Genomic DNA, 19,666 nt, shown 5'->3' on the forward strand with positions numbered 1-19,666 from the left:
AAGTGGCCTTTGGTGTGGGTGTTTATGAATGTGATAAGAAAGGGTGGGGACCTCGTTGTGATTTTGTAGAGAATTTATGGGAGAGGAGCCATTTGTTTTTGTGTTTTTATAAAAAAATTAATTTTTTTTTATTTTGAATTAAATTTTTTAGTGTTTCTATATTATTTGTATGTGTAGATATTAAAAATAAAAATAAAAATATTATTTTGATATTTTTTAAATAAAAAAAATCTAAATAAAAATTATTTTGAAAAAAAATAATTTCTGTAATATATATATATAAAGAGATGATATAGTTTGTCATCACTGTTCCATTAGGTACTATAATGCATATATATTTTTTTAATTAATATAGATGTTCGAGCCAGCTTATATATATTTCGATTAATTTCACAAACTTTAAAATTAATAACTATGTAAACTTTTAATAATCTTAAAATTTATGGGATCAAATTGATATACGGTACAATATCTCTCTCTCTCTCTCTCTCTTTTATTAATATGAGTGTTCGAGTTAGCTTGCGTGTATCTTGACTAATTTTATTGGTCCTGAAGTTAATGATCATGTAAGCTTCTAATAGCCCTGAAATTTATGAGACTTAAACTGATAACTTTTAAGGAGTAAATCTAGAATCTAACTAGTTAAACTATATTTCTTAGAGTTAGTCATGCATTATATTAGTGAGTGTGTTTGGGGTGTGATTACTGTTGTTTTTCAAAGTACTTTTTACTTAGAAAAGCATGTCAATAATATTTTTTTTATTTTTTAAAAATTATTTTTGAGATTAGCACATCAAAATAATTTAAAAATATTAAAAATATATTAATTTAAAATAAAAAAATTTTAAATTTTTTAAAAAGCATTTTTTAACCACAATACCAAACGCTATCCAAGTGAAAGTTTGTTAAAGTACAGCTAAGGACGGTAACTAGAGTTCGTTGTCTGGCCATAGGGTGGGAACTTCAAGGCATACACGGAGTGACTACAATTGGTTCTTCCTATAAATCTTTTTAAGGTACATTAACCTTTGAATTATAACATGATGTAATTTTCTACATTACATAACAATTAAATAAATTATGAACTTCGTACTCGAATATGCATTCATAATAATTTTACATGCCTTTCAAATATTGAATTTATACTATATGATGAGGTGAGTCATTTCATCCTAGCTTATTGCTAGATTTGATTAGATCATAGAGAATCATAAAGCTTAATATCAAAAATACATGAAGAGAACATGAATGGATTTTCTAAACTTGAACAAAGATCTCAATCTTGCAACCCATTAAGTTTTAATCCCGAGTTAAATCAAAAAGCTTAATTCTCAATTAATTTAATATTAATTAGTCAAAGTATATCCAACAAAGAACAACAAATATACAGAACCAAAAAAACATAGGTTATTTTTAAAATTAGTGAAAAATCCAACAGAAAAAAACTAAAGCTCAATCTTATATTTAATAAACGTTGAAAGATGAAATGAGAATGAAAATGAAAAAAAATAACCTATTAAAGCAAAAACTAACTCTCTCTTCTTGTATATAATAAAAGATTGCTTTATGTATACTTCATTCACTACGTATTTCATTACATGCTCCATCTTAAACTACATTTTGGATCAACTTATACAAATTATCATGCATAAGATTTTGTATCGTCACTATCAAAGCACCACAACTAATTTGTATAAGTTTTCCTTTAATCACTACCAAATCATCATGACTAATTCTCATAACTTCACTTTTTGTTTAATGTTTACAACTACTTGAATCAAGTCTTCCAAGTGAAATCAAATTATTCTCAAGGTTTGGCACATGTCTAACATCACCAAACATCTTCACTTTACCATTTCTAGCAACTTCCATTTCATGATTATCCACTAATGTAATGGACATCAGTCTTTAAAGCACTTGAAAAGCCAAGGTAAGTTGAATCGACACCATACAAAGTAGATTGAATTCATTAAGACATTTTCATATGTGATTAAGTACAAGCAAGATAAAGAGAATGTGGTTGTTAATGCTTTATTGCGAAGATATGTTCTTAAAACTCTAAATACTATATTATTGGGATTTAAGTATATAAAAGAATTATATCATGATGATGTTGATTTTTGCACCACATATGAAGCCTATGAAGTTTCAACCAAAGAGAAGTTTTTTAGGCATGATGGATTTTTATTTAAGAAAAATAAACTATGTGTTTCTAATTGTTTGATGCGTGAATTGCTTGTAAGAGAAGCTTATGAAAAGGGGATTAATAAGGCACTTTGAGATTGCTAAAACTTTAGATGTATTGCATGAATATTTTTATTGGCCTAATGTGCAAAGAATATGTGATAGATGCATTACATGTAAGGATTTGATTTTTGTAGTTGTTGATAGGTTTTCTAAGATGACTTTATTTTATATCTTGTAATAAAACTAATGATGTAACAAACATAACATATCTTTTCTTTAAGGAAATTATTCAACAACATAGTGTTCCTAGAAGTAGTGATTGAGATATTAAAATTTTAAGTTACTTTTGGAAGGTATTATAGGGAAAAATAAGTACTAATTTATTGTTTTCTATTACTTGTCATCCACAAACTAATGGGCAAACTGAAGTAGTGAATAAGACTTTAACTCAAATGTTAAGATTTATTATCCAAAAAAACTTGAAAAATTAGGAAGAGTGTCTATCATTTGTTGAATTTGCATATAATTATAATATGCATTCTACTACTAGTTTTTCACAATTTAAGATTGTTTATGGTTTTAATCCTCTAACACCATGAGATTTTGATTCATTTACCTGTTGATGGAAGGGTTTGTGTTAATGATAATAGAAAAGCACATGTGGTGAAAGATTTGTATGCTATGACAACATATATAAAAGAAGAATGAGCAATATGCATATAAAGCCAGTAAAAGAAGAGAATTGCTAAGATTTGAACCAGGAGATTGAATTTAAGTGCATATGAAAAAAAAAAGATTTCCTAAGCAAAGAAGATCTAAGTTGATGCCAAAAAACTATGGTCATTTTCAGATCATTGATAATGCTTATAAAGTGGATCTTCTAAGTGAGTATGAAGTTGGTGCTACTTTTAATGTATCTGATCTCTTTTTGTTTGATGTAGGTGATGATTCGAAGTCAAATCTTTTTTAGAAGAGAGAGGATGACTCAGTCCAATCCATACTAAAAGATTCATTAATAGTTTCAGTACACCTAATAATTAGGGCTAGGGCAAAGAAGTTCAAGGAAGTTTTTAATGGGTTTTGGCAAGACATACAAGTCAAGGTAGACGACAAAAAAACAACAACCCAAGAAGAATAAGCCTTACTAAATTTGATTCATGTTCAATAAAAGCTTGGGGACTATGAGTTTCGCCCAAGGCAGTAATTTGGCATCATTGAGCTTATTTTGTCAAGTATTTTGTGTTTTCTAATCCAACAAGAAAATCATAAATTATTTTAAAAAATAAAATCTAATCTATTAAGCAGTTTAATCTAATAAGGAGGTTTAATTGGAAGGAAAATTCTACTCTACCTTTGACACTAAAGGTGGAGGGAAAATAGGATTATTGAGATAAGAAAATTTCATAGTATATTCTTCGAAGAGTAGTGGTGGCACCATAAGATAAAATTTTAGAAGATTTATTTTATCATTTTCATTTTATTTAGTTAGTTTTTTTGGTTATTTTGGGCCTAGTTTCAAGATTAGATTAAGTGAGCCCATTAAGTTATCTTAGGGGTTTATTTTCAAAAGTATAAATGCTATTTTGTAAGACTTAATTTTTAAATTAGAATACACATTAATTGCCACATATTGAAGCATGAAAAATAGAGATTTTTCTTGCTTAGTTCTTAATTGAATTACACTCTTCAAGGAATTGATCAATCTTTGTTGTGATTGTACACCTTTTCTTTTAGTCTTTAGGTGAAATGTTAAGTAAGGGTGATTATTATAGTCTTAGTGCTTTGAAACATATCGTTCATTATGTGAAGTTTAATTCTTAATCTTAATTCTAAATTAGAAAAATCTTGAATTAACAACCATGAGTTATCTCAGTTTATTTATGCTATAATACCAAAGAGCTTTTGTATTTTTTTGGCCTATTTTGGTGCATCAATCTTGAGGAACATTATAACAAATTAGCCAAAAAAAAAACACTACTTATTCACTTTACTAATGACTACGGTAGGGAAAAAAAATGATCTTTCATTAACCCAAATTTGTTATCAACATATGAGATTCAGATAATTGTGTGGCTTTGCGGGGGGAATTTGGTGGGGACACTGAACTCAAAACATTATTTATGCACTTGAATGATCATAGACGATGGAGGATAATTGTCATATCCCACATCGGCGGGTGAGGGATTGGTAACTGGCCTTATTAAAAGTGTTGGTTGCTAACTTGTCATACGCGTTTTGGGGCATCAGGCTCAGATGTGGGCTCGTGTCACTAGGAACAAAACCATGAGGGCAATAAGGCCCAAAGTGGACACTATATGGCAAGTTGGGCCGGTGTTACATTTGGTATTAGAGCCGACCTTACTGGTTGTGCAGACGGGGTCGTTGGGCTCCTTAAGGAGGGTGGATTGTCATATCCCATATTAGCGAGCAAGGGATTGGTAGTTAGCCTTATTAAGAGTGTTGGTTGCTAACTTGTCATATGTATTTTGGGGCGTCAGGCTCAGATGTGGGCTCGCGTCACTAGGAACAAAACTGTGAGGGAGGTAAGGCCCAAAGCGAACAATATATAACGAGTTATGTCAGGCTGTTACAATAGCCCAAACCATTGAGAGATTGGACTTTAGTTTATGTTTTAGTTTAATTTATATGAACTTTTAATTGAGGTGTATTAATTAGGCTTTTTTTGTTGGGTTTAATTTAATTATTGTTGAGTATTTTATTTAGTGGGTCATAAGCCCAATCGCTTGTTCTAGCTATGGTTTTAGTATTTATATCCTACATTTCTAAATATTAAGCAGTTTTTAATGAATGAAATAAGAATTTCAAAGTTGCATATTTTTCAATCCCTCATTTTTCTTTCGTTTTACTTTTAATTCGTAGCTTCTTCTCTAAAAACTTCCTTTTTTTCCTACTTTAATTCTTTTGTTTATTGTTCCGCATCAAATTTGATATTAGAGTTTTGAATTTTTAATTGTTCCCATAATTAATCGATCTATTATGGCTTGTGAAATTTATAGTTGATTTGTTTTTTTTTTTTTTTTTTTAAAATTACAAGTCTAAGGTGTTGTCAAGAAAGTAAAAGTGGAACTGTAAGGAATACAGTAAAACAACAAAGTAATTTTGGTTCTACGGGAACAACACAATTTAAGCCATCTTTGCACAACCCTAAAAAGTCAATTCTTTCACGCCTCCAGCAATAGAATAATTATCATTCTCCTCAGTTAGCTTAGTTGCCACACCAAACCCATCCCAATAGCAGATCGGATCGCATCCTTGCACAATAAAGCTGTATGAATACAGTTACAAGTAACAACATGGAATTCACTACAGGCTTTCAAGGCAAATTAATTAACCACTGTCACATCACCAACCACATCAACCCATTGCTACCACATCAACACCACATTAGCTGGTGAAGCCATGTCAGCTGCACATCAACTAGTGAAACCACATCATCACTACATCAGTCAAGGGTTGTTACATAGCTGCCATGTCTTTAATTTCTGCCACCTTAGCTGTCATGACCATGTCTACCATGTCATTGTCTTTGTCAGCGACATCAAATTCCAACATACTCCTGGCAGTCTAGTCAGTAAATTATTCTACCTTTTTAGTTGTTGAATTTTACTTTTTTGGTTTTACATTTGTCATTTACGGCTGTTATTAATATTATTTTTGTGCCTAGAAAATTCAAAAAAAAAATCTCACCTTACATTTTTATCTATCAATTTTGCTCATCAACCTTTTTTGTCATTGATATTTATTATCTTATCCTCTTTGATAATTATGAGTCCTTGTATTGACATTATGTTTCATTAATCATTTACACTTGAGGGTTTACATTGCATACTTAAAATTTTATTAATGTATTTTGTTCTTGATTAATCTCCACACACACACACATCTTTATTTTGTATTGTGATTTCACTTGTAAGAACCATTTGTGATCTAAATGTCATTTATAAGTTAGCGTTGCATGTATTTGTGTCATGATTATCTAGTGTCCAAGTTTAAGTTCACACTTAATGTAGACCCAACCCTTAATGATACTCTTATGACCATTTAAAGGGAACTGCAAACTTAGATGATTAACATGTTTAAAAGAATTGAGCCCTAAGAGAGTTTTCGAACAAGGCACCTAAAGACCAATAAATATCATAAGAATAATCATTATTGACAAGTTCACTTTGAGCGTCATCAGTATAACTATCATTTAGGTTACTCTAAACATAATGACCTTGATGAGCAAGTCTTGAGTCCTAAAAAAATAGAAGCCTCCGTTTTCGATGGTCATCATGACCCTTGGATCTTTGATATGTGGATTCGTAACATGAATCAATTCTTTGAGTAGCACAATTTATCTGATAATAGAAAAGTTAGATATGCAAAGATGATACTCATTGATGAAGTCAAACATTTTGTTGGAGAGATGTTGAGGATTGTTTAGAAATGAGAGGTAAGCCTCTTAAAACTGATTGGACCAAGATGAAACAAAAACTACAAGAAAAGTATTTACCCCAATCTTATAAGAATAAACTCTTAGACTAATGGAACAATCTAAGACAAGAGAACATGTCTATCAATGAGTATATAACACAGTTTAATGATTACATAATAAGATGTTCCATAAGGGAAAATAAAGCCATGGCTTTACATCGATTTTGTAAAGGTCTAAATAATGATTTTAGAAAAGAGGTCAGGCTTATAGGTGCTTTCACTTTTGACCAAGCCTATATTGTAATGCAAGATTTGAGTCGATGGACAAAACATTAGGACCCTCTTAGGATCCCTTTTAGATCTCATTTTAGAAATAATGATTCTTTATTAGGTGCTTCACCTTGTAGACCTAATCCTAGTAGTGCTAATATTTATAAAGAAGATAAGGGCAAACAAGTCATTAATGAAATGTCCAGGTTGAGTTTAGAGATCCAATGTACTAAATGTCAAGGTTTCAGTCATATGTTTTTTAATTGCACCTTTATACTCTTAGTCATTTAAGAGTATAAGGAAATAGGTGATATAGAAAACTATTATGTGCAGGTGTATGAATCCAATCTTGAGGACTTTAGTGATCTAGATAAAGATAATGCATAAAAAGAGGGACTTAACATTATAAGTCCATAGGAGTCTGAAAATGAGGAAGAAGTTTTAGGAAACTCTTTAGTGAAATTGCTCAAAGAGTTGGATATGATCTTAAAAGAGTCTTGTGATATTAGTTCTCTTAAACTATATGATTCTTCACCCACCATGATGCGAACCTCGTGATCACATGGTCACACAACTCATACGCAAAGACAGCAATTCCTGGAAAGCCAAGTAAGTCAGGTTTGATAGGAGTGTAACACAAAGATAACTTGTACCTAGGCACCAACACTATTGGAAACGGAGACCCCTACCCAACGAATATTGATTCGCGAACAAGAAGTATAAGGATGACGTCATAAAGACAGTTGTTCTTCGATAAGTCGTTTTTCAGTTCTTTAAAGAACCATGAAAGAGAGATTATCTCACCAACACACACACATAAAGTGCAGCAAATAAGAAATTTTATTAATTTGAATTGTCTAGCCTTACATCTCTGGTCATGCCCTTATTTATAGTGACTTCAAACTAAAATAAACCCTAATGGACCCCTTTATATGGATTTATATGATGTCCACTTACAATTAAACCCAAATAATATAAATAAACCAAAAACTAAGAAGAAAATAATAATAAAAATACGAATTTAAAATCCTAAATATGATAGGATCAAATTTGTTGCCCTTTAGAAGTCCCATATAAGCTAGGAGAATCAAATCTGAAGGTAGAATTAGTTCTGAAATCTTCTTTTTCCTTTTTGTAGTTAGGATGAATAAGGAATCCTTGTAAGAAAAGGATTCTGAAATATTTATGAATCCTTGCCACACTTGGAAACTATGTTGCAGCCCATTAAAGATCTTTGTAGAATTAGAAGATTTTCAAAATAAGTTGCCACATCCTCTTAAGAAAAGAATCCTAACCAAATAGAAAGTCCACAAGTCAAAAGGAAATAAATAACAAAACTCGTACGCCTCTGTTGACCTATTTTTGGATGCCTTACCGAACTTAGATTGACATGATATTTTAACCCATGGTAGGCAAACATGTCAGGAGCCTCCACATAAAATTTCAGCTCGATCCAATGGTAGGATTGAGAATTATGACTATTGCTGTAAAATTGGATAGTTGCATATTTTACGTTAAAATCCGAATTTGACCTTGCCTGGATTGTATTATACCATGCTTGACATTCAACATGTCACAGGTTTAGAACAACATGTTGGGCTTCATGATTTGTTACCCCTAACATGTGGTGAGAAAGATGAAGATAGTTTTGATTTACTAGGTTATGTCCAAACTATATCTACTAAGGCTTCCAATAGTGTTTGTTTCACTCCACATCCTCAATCATATAGTATTCATGGTTATGAACCTAGAAAGCATGTAGATCATCAGTCTAAGTCTCCTCACCCTAAAATATTTGATTTAGCTAAGGTTTTTGCATGTAGAATTCATAATTTGCATATTGAGATCATAAAACAAATTCAAGCAGGTAATGGACAATATAAATTTTGAGTTGATTTACATAAGTATTATAATGTACTTAATGTTGGAGACTATTTCATGATACAAATTAGACCTGAATAATGTCCTTTGAAAACCAACCATAAATTGCAAGAGAGTAGTGTTAGGCCATTAAATTGTTACAAATGATTGAATTAAATAATTATATCATTAAATTGTCACTAAACTTTGATATTAGCTCTAGTTTTGACATAAAGGACCTCGTTATATATAAAACACAATAGTCTATCCCTGATGTTCCTTTTGAAACCTTTGCCCCATTATCCTTATCATTAGTACAAAAAAAACATATTAATGCTACTTTTAATGCATAAGTTTTTTTTACCAGGGATGATGAACTTCAACAAATCTCTGTATATGGGCTAAATGATCAAATTCAGACTATATTTGGATTATCAAAGAGACATCACAATAGCTTGATCCTTATCTTTGAGAGCGTTATTGGAGTCGCTTTGATCGATATTCAACGGGGTTGAGTTCTTACAATCCAAGGAGAATTGATAGGGACATCAAACTCGAAATATTATTTACGCACTCGTATGATCATAGACAATGAAGAATAGTCTAACCATTGAGAGATTGAGCTTTAACTTATGTTTTAGTTTAGTTTATATGAATTTTTAATTGAGATTTATTAATAGGCTTTATTTATTGGGTTTAATTTAATTATTGTTGAGTATTTTATTTAATAAACTATAAATCCAATAACTTGTTATAATTAGAGTTTTAGTATTTATATCCTATTTTTCTAAATATTAAGATAAATGAAATAAGAATTGCAAGGATATATATTTCTCATGAGAATTTTTGTTTATTGTTCCGCATGAGAATTTTTAAGCAACATAATTTGCAGGCAAGTCAGCGCAGCTGTGACTAATAGCCTGTCAACTCAAAAGTGGGAATATGAAAGGACTAAAGAAAACGAAAATGAAGACAAAAGTGAAAAGTACGACAAAGCCAAGTCCATTTTTGTGCTCGGCAAAACAACATGATCCTTCAGATGGCCAACATTCAGCTTGTCCAGCTGGGCAGTGAGTTCCAGCAACAAAAGAAAACGTGAATTTTGAGTACATATATATATATGTAAACCTTCCCGAGGAATAGATTCAAAAGTCTCAGATTGCTAAAAAGTTCGAGTCTACTGAATCTTTCTGTTGAATCGCAATCAGTTCTGACACTTAATTAATGTTAAAACAGCCCCCAGATAACCACAGAAGAACATTCTGTCTACAACCCAGTCAATAGACTCAGAATTCCAGATGCAACAGCTCTCAGTAAACATCAAGATGTCTAAGATCATATGGAGTTAATGTTGCAATGCCTTTGAACCAAGTGTAAAATATTGTACAGTCAACCTAAGAATTTTCTATAAGAATGGTAAATTGGACTCCAAACAAATATCGTTTCCTGCTTGACTGGTTATGCTAAGCCTTCGCTTCTGTTGCAGCATGAAGTAGCTCATCTGGAGTTGCAGCTGGGTCCAGATCCCAACACTTTTCTGGCAAATTACTAGCTTCTCCTTCAAGTGACCAAGAAGGCACCTGATGAGAAAAGCGTACCATCTCTCTTCTTGGAATCCATCTAATGGCACCCTTGTCTGTATTCCTTTGGTACACTGTTTTGAAACCAGTCAACTTGATCAGAGGAGTAACACAAACTCCAAGCTCTTCAGAGTAATTCTCAAGGACCTCTACCATCTCATACTGGTGCCTGACATCATCTGGGGTTGATCTGTTCCAATCAGGTGACCAGTTTTGATAAACAGCCCAAACATCTCCACTTTTTGGGTATATTCGAACACAACCACCTCTACCAGGCTTTTCTCCTTTCATAACATGAGAGAAAATGTTGACTTGATCAACAACATCAGAATTCCATGCTCTGAAGTGTCCACAAGATTTAGTAAACCCAGAATCCATCCAATTTACTACCCCAAATTCACTATCAGTTTTAGAGTTCAAGTAAGTGATGTGAATCTTAAAGGGTTTAACTGAGACCACCTGGCGAATCAAACAGTATAAGCGTGGCATGCCATCATCTTCATCATACAAAGCCCATATTTGTTTTGGCTTGAAGCATTCCTCTGCTCTATCTTTGTCAAAATCATGGAAATCAGGGTCAGGGACTGTTATCGAGATTGGCTCGATTTTGTTTGGCTTTGTATGATGGCCAGTAATATCAGAATTTGATTGTTTAGGAGCCTCTCCTGCCTTGGTGAACAGATCTTCAATGTTCTTTGTATCTGCTGCAGCTGCAGCTGCAGCTGAAGCTAATCTCATCTCCTCCAATTTCTTCCTGATGTCGATCCTTGCTTTGTCAATCAACAACTTTCTGGCATCAAAAGCTGGCGCAATCACGCTGCGTCTTGTTGGAACTTCACTTGGATTGGAAAGCTTGGTGTCGTGCTCAACATTTGCACATCCGTTAGCTAGTCTTACTTCTGAACCCAATCTAGGTTCATTTTCTTCATGCCCATTTCTACAAGTGGAACCAATAACCACCTTCCTTTTCTTATCAGGTCTACCAGTCTTGGAGCCTGAAAATTCATTACAGCTTGCGGATACATCAGAGTATACTTTTTCTGTGGCAGTTTTCATGGATCGCCTTCCATTGGCTGCTGGTTTAACCTTTGCTGCACTAACATTTCCATTAGCCTGATAAACAATATCAGAAGATACTGCACATGATCCATTGGGACCAACAGCATCCCCAGAAGTTCCAGAACATGAGCTCCACTGAAATGAAACATTTGAAACATGCTCATGCCTGTGTCCAGCATCCAATCCTGAGACCCCATTTCCTGTATATAGGGTGGTGGTGGTGGTGGTTGGGACATATGCAACCCCATCATATCCATGACATCTATACCCATTACCAGGGACATATGACCAAGGACAGTAAGGGAAAGAACCATTGACAGGAGCTGCCCCAGTTTCAATGGCAATGAAAGTACCCCGGCAGTTCTTACAAGAAAGTTTCTTATTCACATACTTCCGAAGATACTCATACTGAACTTTACAAGATGTGCAGACTGTCCAGAAAGTATCAAGTCCATGAGCAGTGGGTGAATTGGAACATTGGTTATATCCTGTAACCCCAGCAGCATGAACTGAAGATAAGTTTGTCTGAACAGCACAAGATGCCATCTGTTTGTTTCTCTTGACATTGTAAGAGTTTTTCTTAAGACTATCTGACAACATAGTCCATGCTTCAGATACAAGTTTAAACGCTCCATCAGCTCCTACAGTTTTATTCTTGTCTGGATGGAGCAACACGGCCATCTTCCTATACTGCTTTTTCACTGCATCTTTATCTGCAGGAGGCTTCAAACCAAGAATAGAGAAATAGTCAACTTCACCATTACATTTGGCCTGAGATGCAACATAAACTTCGAAAGTGGCCACCATCTGAGATATACCCTCTAATCCAGGAAACAATGTTTTTGCCTTTAACGCATAGTTCTTTGCACCAGCAAAATCTCTCTCGGCAAATCGCTTCTCAGCAAACTCTTTTGCCCTGACGGCCTCTTCTATATTTGATTCCATCTGGACCTTCAAATCAAATACAAAGCCAAAATCTTGAAGCAAAAGCTATGACAGACCCAGTATACCAAAAACCGGATGACACATCGTGGCCGTTTGGGAGTGTGGTTGCGGGTGAGGTTCACCCGCAACCACACATGAAACGTTTGGTTAAGGAAAACAAAACGCATTTAGCTGATGGGACCCATTAAAATCAGAGATTAAACCGCAGGTTGTGAGAAGCAGCATTTTGCTGCTTCTCGTCGTGGGAAAGGAACTCAACAGTGGAGCATGGCTCCACTGTTCAGTGAACAGTGGAGCCATGCTCCACTGTGCACTGTTCACTGAGTGAACAGTGCGGGTGAATTTTAATTCACCGCACTGTTCACGTGAACAGTGCGGTGAATGTGAACAGTTTTTTTTTTTTTTTTTTTTAACCAACACCCAAAGTTTTTTTTTTTTTTTTCCGAAAAACTAGTGTAGTTAATTAATTGCACTCATATTATTTTTTTAATTTTTTAAAAAATTAGTTTAAGGTGAATTAAATTTACTTGTATTGTAATCTTAATTTTATTCATGATAATATTTTACTTAATTTTATTGCACGCAGGATAAATCATGGAAACTGTAGTTATTGCCGAATGATTTTTATACGTACTGAAATTGTTGATTTTTTTTTTTTAAATTGTGTTTTACTCGAAAAACTAGTATTTAATATTATTTAATAACACTACATAAATTAGAAGGATATCGCATGATGACGTAACATTTGTGAAATTTGATCGCAATTCCAATTATGTTCTTGCCGGGTCCGGCCCAGTTTAAAAAAATTCAGTTTTTATTTTTATTTTTATTGTGTTCTATTCAAAAAATTAGAAGAAAATCGCTTGATGACGCAACAAAAAATTCAGTTTTTGTTGTTGCGCGCTTAAGAAACCATGAAAAATATAGTCATTGTTGGATAGATTTCGTATGTGATGACATTGCACATAGTTTAATGGAATAATAAAAAATATTTGATATCAATATTATTTATTTTATGATGTAATAACAGTAGTTAAATCTACAATATTTAAATTTAAAATCATTAATATTAATATATATATATATATATAATTATTTTATAAATTTAATTTGAAAAGCATTTTTTTAACCAAACACATTAAACTACTTTTTCTTCAACCTCAATTTCAACCACAGTTTTAACCAAACACCTATTTTTTCAAATCAACCTCAACTAAAAGTACTTTTTATAAAATAACTTTTTTCAAACCACAACCACAAAAGCTACCACAATACCAAACACACTCATCATTCTCATGCATAACCACGTTTGCTTATCTGCACAAATTATTGTCAGAAACATTTAGGGTCTTTGTTGTACTTCAAGAGAATGCCAGAGTAATACCTCAAATTGGCCAAGTCCAAAATTTATGAATGCGCGAGACTGATTCTCGTGAGGATTATAGATGCAGACACAATTTGTTGGGATTTCAATTTAGTCTCAGAAGATTTGATATCAAGTAACAATACTTGAAAAGCAGAAGGAAACAATAAAAAATGTAAATCATAACCTAAAATATCTAACTTTCGAGCTCACTAATTAAGAATTTTAAATCAAAAGGCTAAAAAAAAAAGAAGATATACAATGCTTGATCTCTTCACTCTTTCAGCAATGAAACAAAAGGTAGGAACTTTGCATTAGATTTCACTCAATTTTCTCAGTAACCAAACAGTCACAGCTCAAAATTGAAAACCCATTTCACAGTAAGCACCCAGAAACAGACACATCAGCTCAACTTCCTCAAATCAAAAACCAAATTCAACTACTTAACACCAGAAACAAATGCACAAAGATCGAACCTCAGATTATCCATTATCAACTCAAACTCATCAATTAATAACAAATTTACACTCTAGACTAACAAACAAAAATTACACATGATTTAAAGAAATAAACAAATGAAGAAAAAAAAAACTCACCAAGATTTAAGCAAGAAATGGGAAAGGAAGCAAGACCCAGATCGCCACGTGTAATTACGAGATCGAGCAAATCAAGGTAATGAACTAATTTTTTGAGAACCTAAGTGCAATTATAGCATTTGCTCTCGCACCCAAAAATAGACAAAGTTACTCAACGAGGAGTATTATTTATTTTTGGAAGCTAACACAGTGTAAAACGGTAAGAGATTTAGGGTTTTCAAGTGATTAGAGAAATTGGGTAAAAAAATTCGGGTCGGATTTGGGTGAATCGGCGGCGAGGAGTTGGGAGATTCCCACAGATCGCCGATCAGAAATGAGGGAAAATTAATAAATAAACAGGAAAATGATAATTTTCGGTGGAAGTAAACGGTGCCAATACTATTTAATGGTGAGTCTTGCTATAGTGCGCATGGATGCGTATTGTACGTATTGCTCCTTTTTTTTGTTTTTTTTTTAATCTTATTTTTACATATTTTTTTTTGTTTTTGTTAGAGTAATGTTTGGTGAACGGAGACGGGTAGAAATGGAATTAGGTAATGGAATCATTGTATTTTTGCTTTTAAAATAGTCATGTAATTTACTTTATTTTCAGGGCATACCCAGACAAAGTAGAAAATATATTCACTCTTTCAATGAGCAGAACCTACTCCCTAATAATTTATTATGCATATTTACTGTACATATATACATTCCTATATATTTGCATTCATACATGCATATTTTAAGATATTTAAATGTTATGTGCATATATAGATTAAAATAGATTGAAATACAAATTCCTAAAAAAATCCAAACCTATAAAATCTACAACACTAAATTTTAACGAAGAAACATGAAGAACGAAGAATGTGTTCATCGTGAAGCTTATTTTCAATGAGAGTTAGATTCCATGAAACTTAACATGGCTCACTTTACTAGCCTATTAAGAAGACACTTAAAAGCATCTCTAGTAAAAGTCCATCTAATCAGCCTGTAACCTTTGCCTAAACTCAAGCTATATTCCAACCATAAGAAAGGATAGGTGGCCAAAGTCAAAAACCCTGTTGTAATATGGCATATACGCAACCAACTATACTTGTACCAACCTCAATAGTTTTGGATGCATCTTCTATTAAGTCTCTCAAGATAAGATACTTTAAGGATATCGAATATGAAAAAATAGCAGCACTAAAGGCAAGAGTGAGGGCTATTAAAGGTGGTGACTTATATGATCTCGTTCGAGCTATCACAATACATCTTGTTCCAAATATGGTTGTACCAAAGAAGTTTTATGTACCTGAATTTATCAAATATATGAAAATGCAATGCCCTTCCACTCATCTCAAATCATTCTATAATAAAATGGTGGCGATTATGCATGATGAAAAGCTATTAATACAATTCTTTCAAGATAATTTGAGTGGAGTTGCATTTAGTTGGTACATGAGGCTGGGTAACACAGAAATTCGAAGTTGGAAAAATCTAGTAGTTGCTTTCATTAAGCAGTGCAAATACAATATGAATACCGCTCCAGACATGTTTAGTTTGTCTCTTCTAGAAAAAAGGAGATAAATAGATTATGCGTGAGCATGCTTAATAATGGAGAGATTTGCCCCCCTTCCCAATTACATCCCCCACTCTTTATTAGAGAAATGATCACTTTATTTGCTAAAACCCTTAAAGCATCTGCTATGAGCATGTAATAGGTAGCTTAACTTAACAATTTATTGATGTTGTAGTAATGATTAAGCACATTGTGCAAGAAATATGTAGTGGAATGATTTATGCACCCGTGGAGAAAAAAGATTTTGAAGGAAAAAAGTTAGATGTTGATAATGTTGAGGGAGGTTATAAAGGAAAAATGAACAATTTCTAAAATTACAATCTCAGTCCTCTTTATCCCAAATAGCTAATGTCAACTTTAACTCACCTTTTCCCACTAAAAAAAAACTAAAAAACAAAATAATCAAACTGAGAACCTACCTAGAAGAAACTCTCAAAGAACTCAGGAACAATTAACCCACTACCCTTACATTTGAGCGAATTATACCAAAAGCTACTAAGTATTGGACAAGTAGCTCAAGTCCCTCCTAAACCGCTATAACTACCCTATCCTAATTGGTACAAACCAAAGCTTACTTATGAATATCATGCAAGCATGGTCGGGCATAATATTATCTCCTGCAACCACTTCAAAAACAAGCTCTTATAATTGATTAAAGCGGGATGGATAATGATTGATGAAGATCCTAATATGAATACAAATCCTTTACTTAATCATGTTACAAGTAATGGAGCTGTAAATGCACTAGAGATTAGAGGCTTTAGGGTCTTGAAGGTGTCTATGAATGAGATCTATAAAATTCTTATAAAAGCTGGATATAGGAAAAGTGGTTGCGAAAATGGGCTAATGAATGAGAGTTTTTGCAAGTATCACAAAAAAGAGCATTGTATGATTGATCAATGCAATTTTTTTCATAATAAAGTGATATAGATATTATCTCAAGATATTTTGTGATTTGAAAAGGCAATAAGTAAAGAGATAATTTTAATTGATGAACATTTGAAGATAGTTGACCTTTGCATCAACAACTTAGAGTATGAGGATAAGGGATAAAGTGTGGAGACAAAATTTAAAGTTGAGGTTGAGATGTTGTCATAGTTGTCTATTCACACAGTAAAAAAGACTCATGCAAAAGCTTTTGTGAACAGGCTAGCAGATGGGAAGGGACTCTAGAATTGGAAAGTTGAGCTTGTTCCTTTTGTGTTTTTTTAAAAAAGTAGTTGCTCTTGTTTAATCATGCTTGTTAAGATGTTTTATATTTGTTTTGTTTTGTTTGCTTTTCTGATCATGTTGACAATCTAGCTCATAATGCCACAAGCTTTTTATTTATTAACGAACCTTTATTTTAATGAGATCATTTATTTTCTTTGTTCAAAATGTGTCTTGTTTCCTTTTTACTTTTTTATGCAAATACACACTTACACAAGCATGCCTTTTGCTTTTTGAAATTCTAAAAGTGAATCTTTTACTAATCTAATAGACTAGGATTTCTTTTGTGTATTTTTCTCTTTATAAACTCCAAAAAAAAAAAATGTTTTTGAGAAAGTTCAAATTTCAATCAAAAGTTTTTGGGAAATCAAAGTTTTTATAAATTCAAAAGTCAATTTGATGTTTGTATTTAACAAGTTTTGGGAATTCAAGTAATCTTCTTCTAATGAGGTGACCAAACGCTTAAAAACCTAAAAATTAAATCAAAGACCATTCATACTAACTTTAAAGCTGAGTTTTAGTTGGCTGAATAATGATGTATAATTTAATTTCATGAAAAAAATTTTGCATGTCCAACTAATCACAATGGATGAGAGTTAATCTTATTGGTCCTAAACATATGTGTTTGAGATGATGAAAGATCATATTTTATAATCCTTTCATAATACTTGAAAAATATCCTTTGCAAGTTCTTATTGAGCCTGATTAATTTTTTTTCTTGAAAAAAAAACTCTGACTTAGATTACACCCCATACTAGGAGCAAGTACAAAGAATATAAGAGCAATATGATCTTGGATTTATACAAAATAATTCTCAATGATCAATGGAAAGATCAAAAGTGCTCAAATAAAGCTAGAGACACATAAAGATTCAAAGATTTAAAGGGGTTAAGCATGTCGTGTAATGAAAAATGATGGTGATCAAAATCAAATGAAGAAAACAAAGACAAGTAGTCCAAGCCTGATACTGGAGGCATCACAAGATCATTTTATAAGATAAATCCCAAGGTCTGGGAAGCCATCAACCAAAATAAAGAAAAATAAAGGAAGAATTAAGAACAAGTGCTATTATAGAGCAAATATGATGAATATTGAATGGTGGTCATGACACCCTAATAGTGATACCCATATAATTACAATGATAAATATAGGAGCTTTGAAAGGTCACAATCAATGAGACAAACTTACCCATATAATAGGATAAGAAAACATCTAAGCTTATAAGATCAGTGTCCCTTTCCAGAGATTGAGTCCATAAGTTGTAGCTCAAGTAGGCCAAAATAGAGGAGCTTTGGAAACTTGCTACAAAGATTAAAGTGTTGAGAGACAAAGTCTATAAAAGAAAGGGGACTTGATGCTATCCAACCATTAAATGATCCATTGGAGGTTCCAATTGCTCTAATTATTAGGCTTAGGGCTAAGAAGTTCAAAGAAGCTTTCAATGGATTTCTTCAAGATACATGGGCTAAGGTGGACATCAAAGTGATTTATAATAATAAAGAGCAAGCTTTCATTAATCTGATTCATGTCCAAGAAGGGCTTGTTGGTGAAACCAAATCTTCTTAGCCCTAGGCCTAGTAACTGGAACCTCCAATGGATCCTTTGATGGTTGGATCACATCAGGACCTATGTTTTTTAGGTAAAAACATATAAATATTAACCCCCAAAGTATTGGATTTTGATCCTTTTAAGAAATTCCAAAGAAAAAATCATTGATAAATTTTAATTTTTTCTAGCAAAGAAGATCCATTGAAGATTCAATTCCCGTTGATATTGGAGCAAATAAGTCAAAAATTTTAAAATATGAGATTATAAGATTATATGAATGCAATTTTGAAGCATATCATTTTTGGAGCGCTTTTATGCCACTCACTTTTAGACAACATTTTTGAAGCATATCATTTTGAGTGTGCTTTTGAACCACTTATTTTTTCACCAACATCTTTGAAATTATCATCTTTTGAGTGTGCTTCTAAACCTCTCACTTTTAGATATCATCTTTGAAATTATTAATTTTTGAGTGTGTCTTTGAGCTTTTACCTTTAAGATAGTGCGCTTTCTATCTCTATTTTTTTTAGTGTACCTTTGAGCCATCATCTACCAGATAATATGCTTTCTAGCCCTATCTATTTTTTTCTAAGTGCGCTTTCAAGCCCTCACCTTTTAAATAATGCATTTTCAAGCCCTCGCCTTTGAGCCCTCACATAGTGCTTTAGACACTATCAGTTTATGAGTGCGCCTTTGAGTCCTCACTTTTTAGATAGTATGATTTTTAGCCCCTATCTCTTTTTGCATAATGTTTTTGACACTATCACTTTCTAAGTATGTATTTAAGCCATTGCCTTTCAGATTGTGTATTTTTTTAGCTCTTATCTCCTTTGAATAGTGCTTTGGACACTATCAATTTCTAAATATACCTTTGAGTCATCACCTTTTAGATAATATGTTTTCTAGCCCTTATCCCTTTTAAATAATACTTTTGACACTATCACTTTCTAAGTGTGTTTTTTAACCCTCACTTTTTAGATAATACGTTATTTAACCCCTATTTTTTTGAATTTTACTTTTGGTATTATTAGTTTTTGAGTGCACATTTAAGCTTCACTTTTCAAATAAT

The 19,666-nt window shown here is 32.6% G+C and overlaps 1 protein-coding gene across 2 annotated transcripts; it reads right to left on the minus strand.

Annotated features, from left to right (window-relative positions):
• Positions 1–9,721: 9,721 nt before the first annotated feature.
• LOC118044144 (uncharacterized) lies at positions 9,722–14,712 on the minus strand. 2 transcript variants are annotated; one of them, XM_073407676.1, is made up of 3 exons: positions 14,298–14,711; positions 13,624–13,655; positions 9,722–12,419 (listed from the first exon to the last, which is right to left on the minus strand). In XM_073407676.1, exon 3 carries the CDS (start codon positions 12,336–12,338, stop codon positions 10,218–10,220), a length of 2,121 nt encoding a protein of 706 aa, XP_073263777.1. In that variant the 5' UTR covers positions 12,339–12,419; positions 13,624–13,655; positions 14,298–14,711; the 3' UTR covers positions 9,722–10,217. The 2 variants fall into 2 exon arrangements, with proteins under 2 accessions (XP_073263777.1, XP_034908201.1); XM_035052310.2 differs by lacking the exon at positions 13,624–13,655 and having other exon boundaries at positions 9,722–12,344; positions 14,298–14,712.
• Between the last annotated feature and the right edge of the window lie 4,954 nt (positions 14,713–19,666).

Source organism: Populus alba, chromosome 2 (assembly GCF_005239225.2).
Source record: "Populus alba chromosome 2, ASM523922v2, whole genome shotgun sequence".
Taxonomy (NCBI): domain Eukaryota; kingdom Viridiplantae; phylum Streptophyta; class Magnoliopsida; order Malpighiales; family Salicaceae; genus Populus; species Populus alba.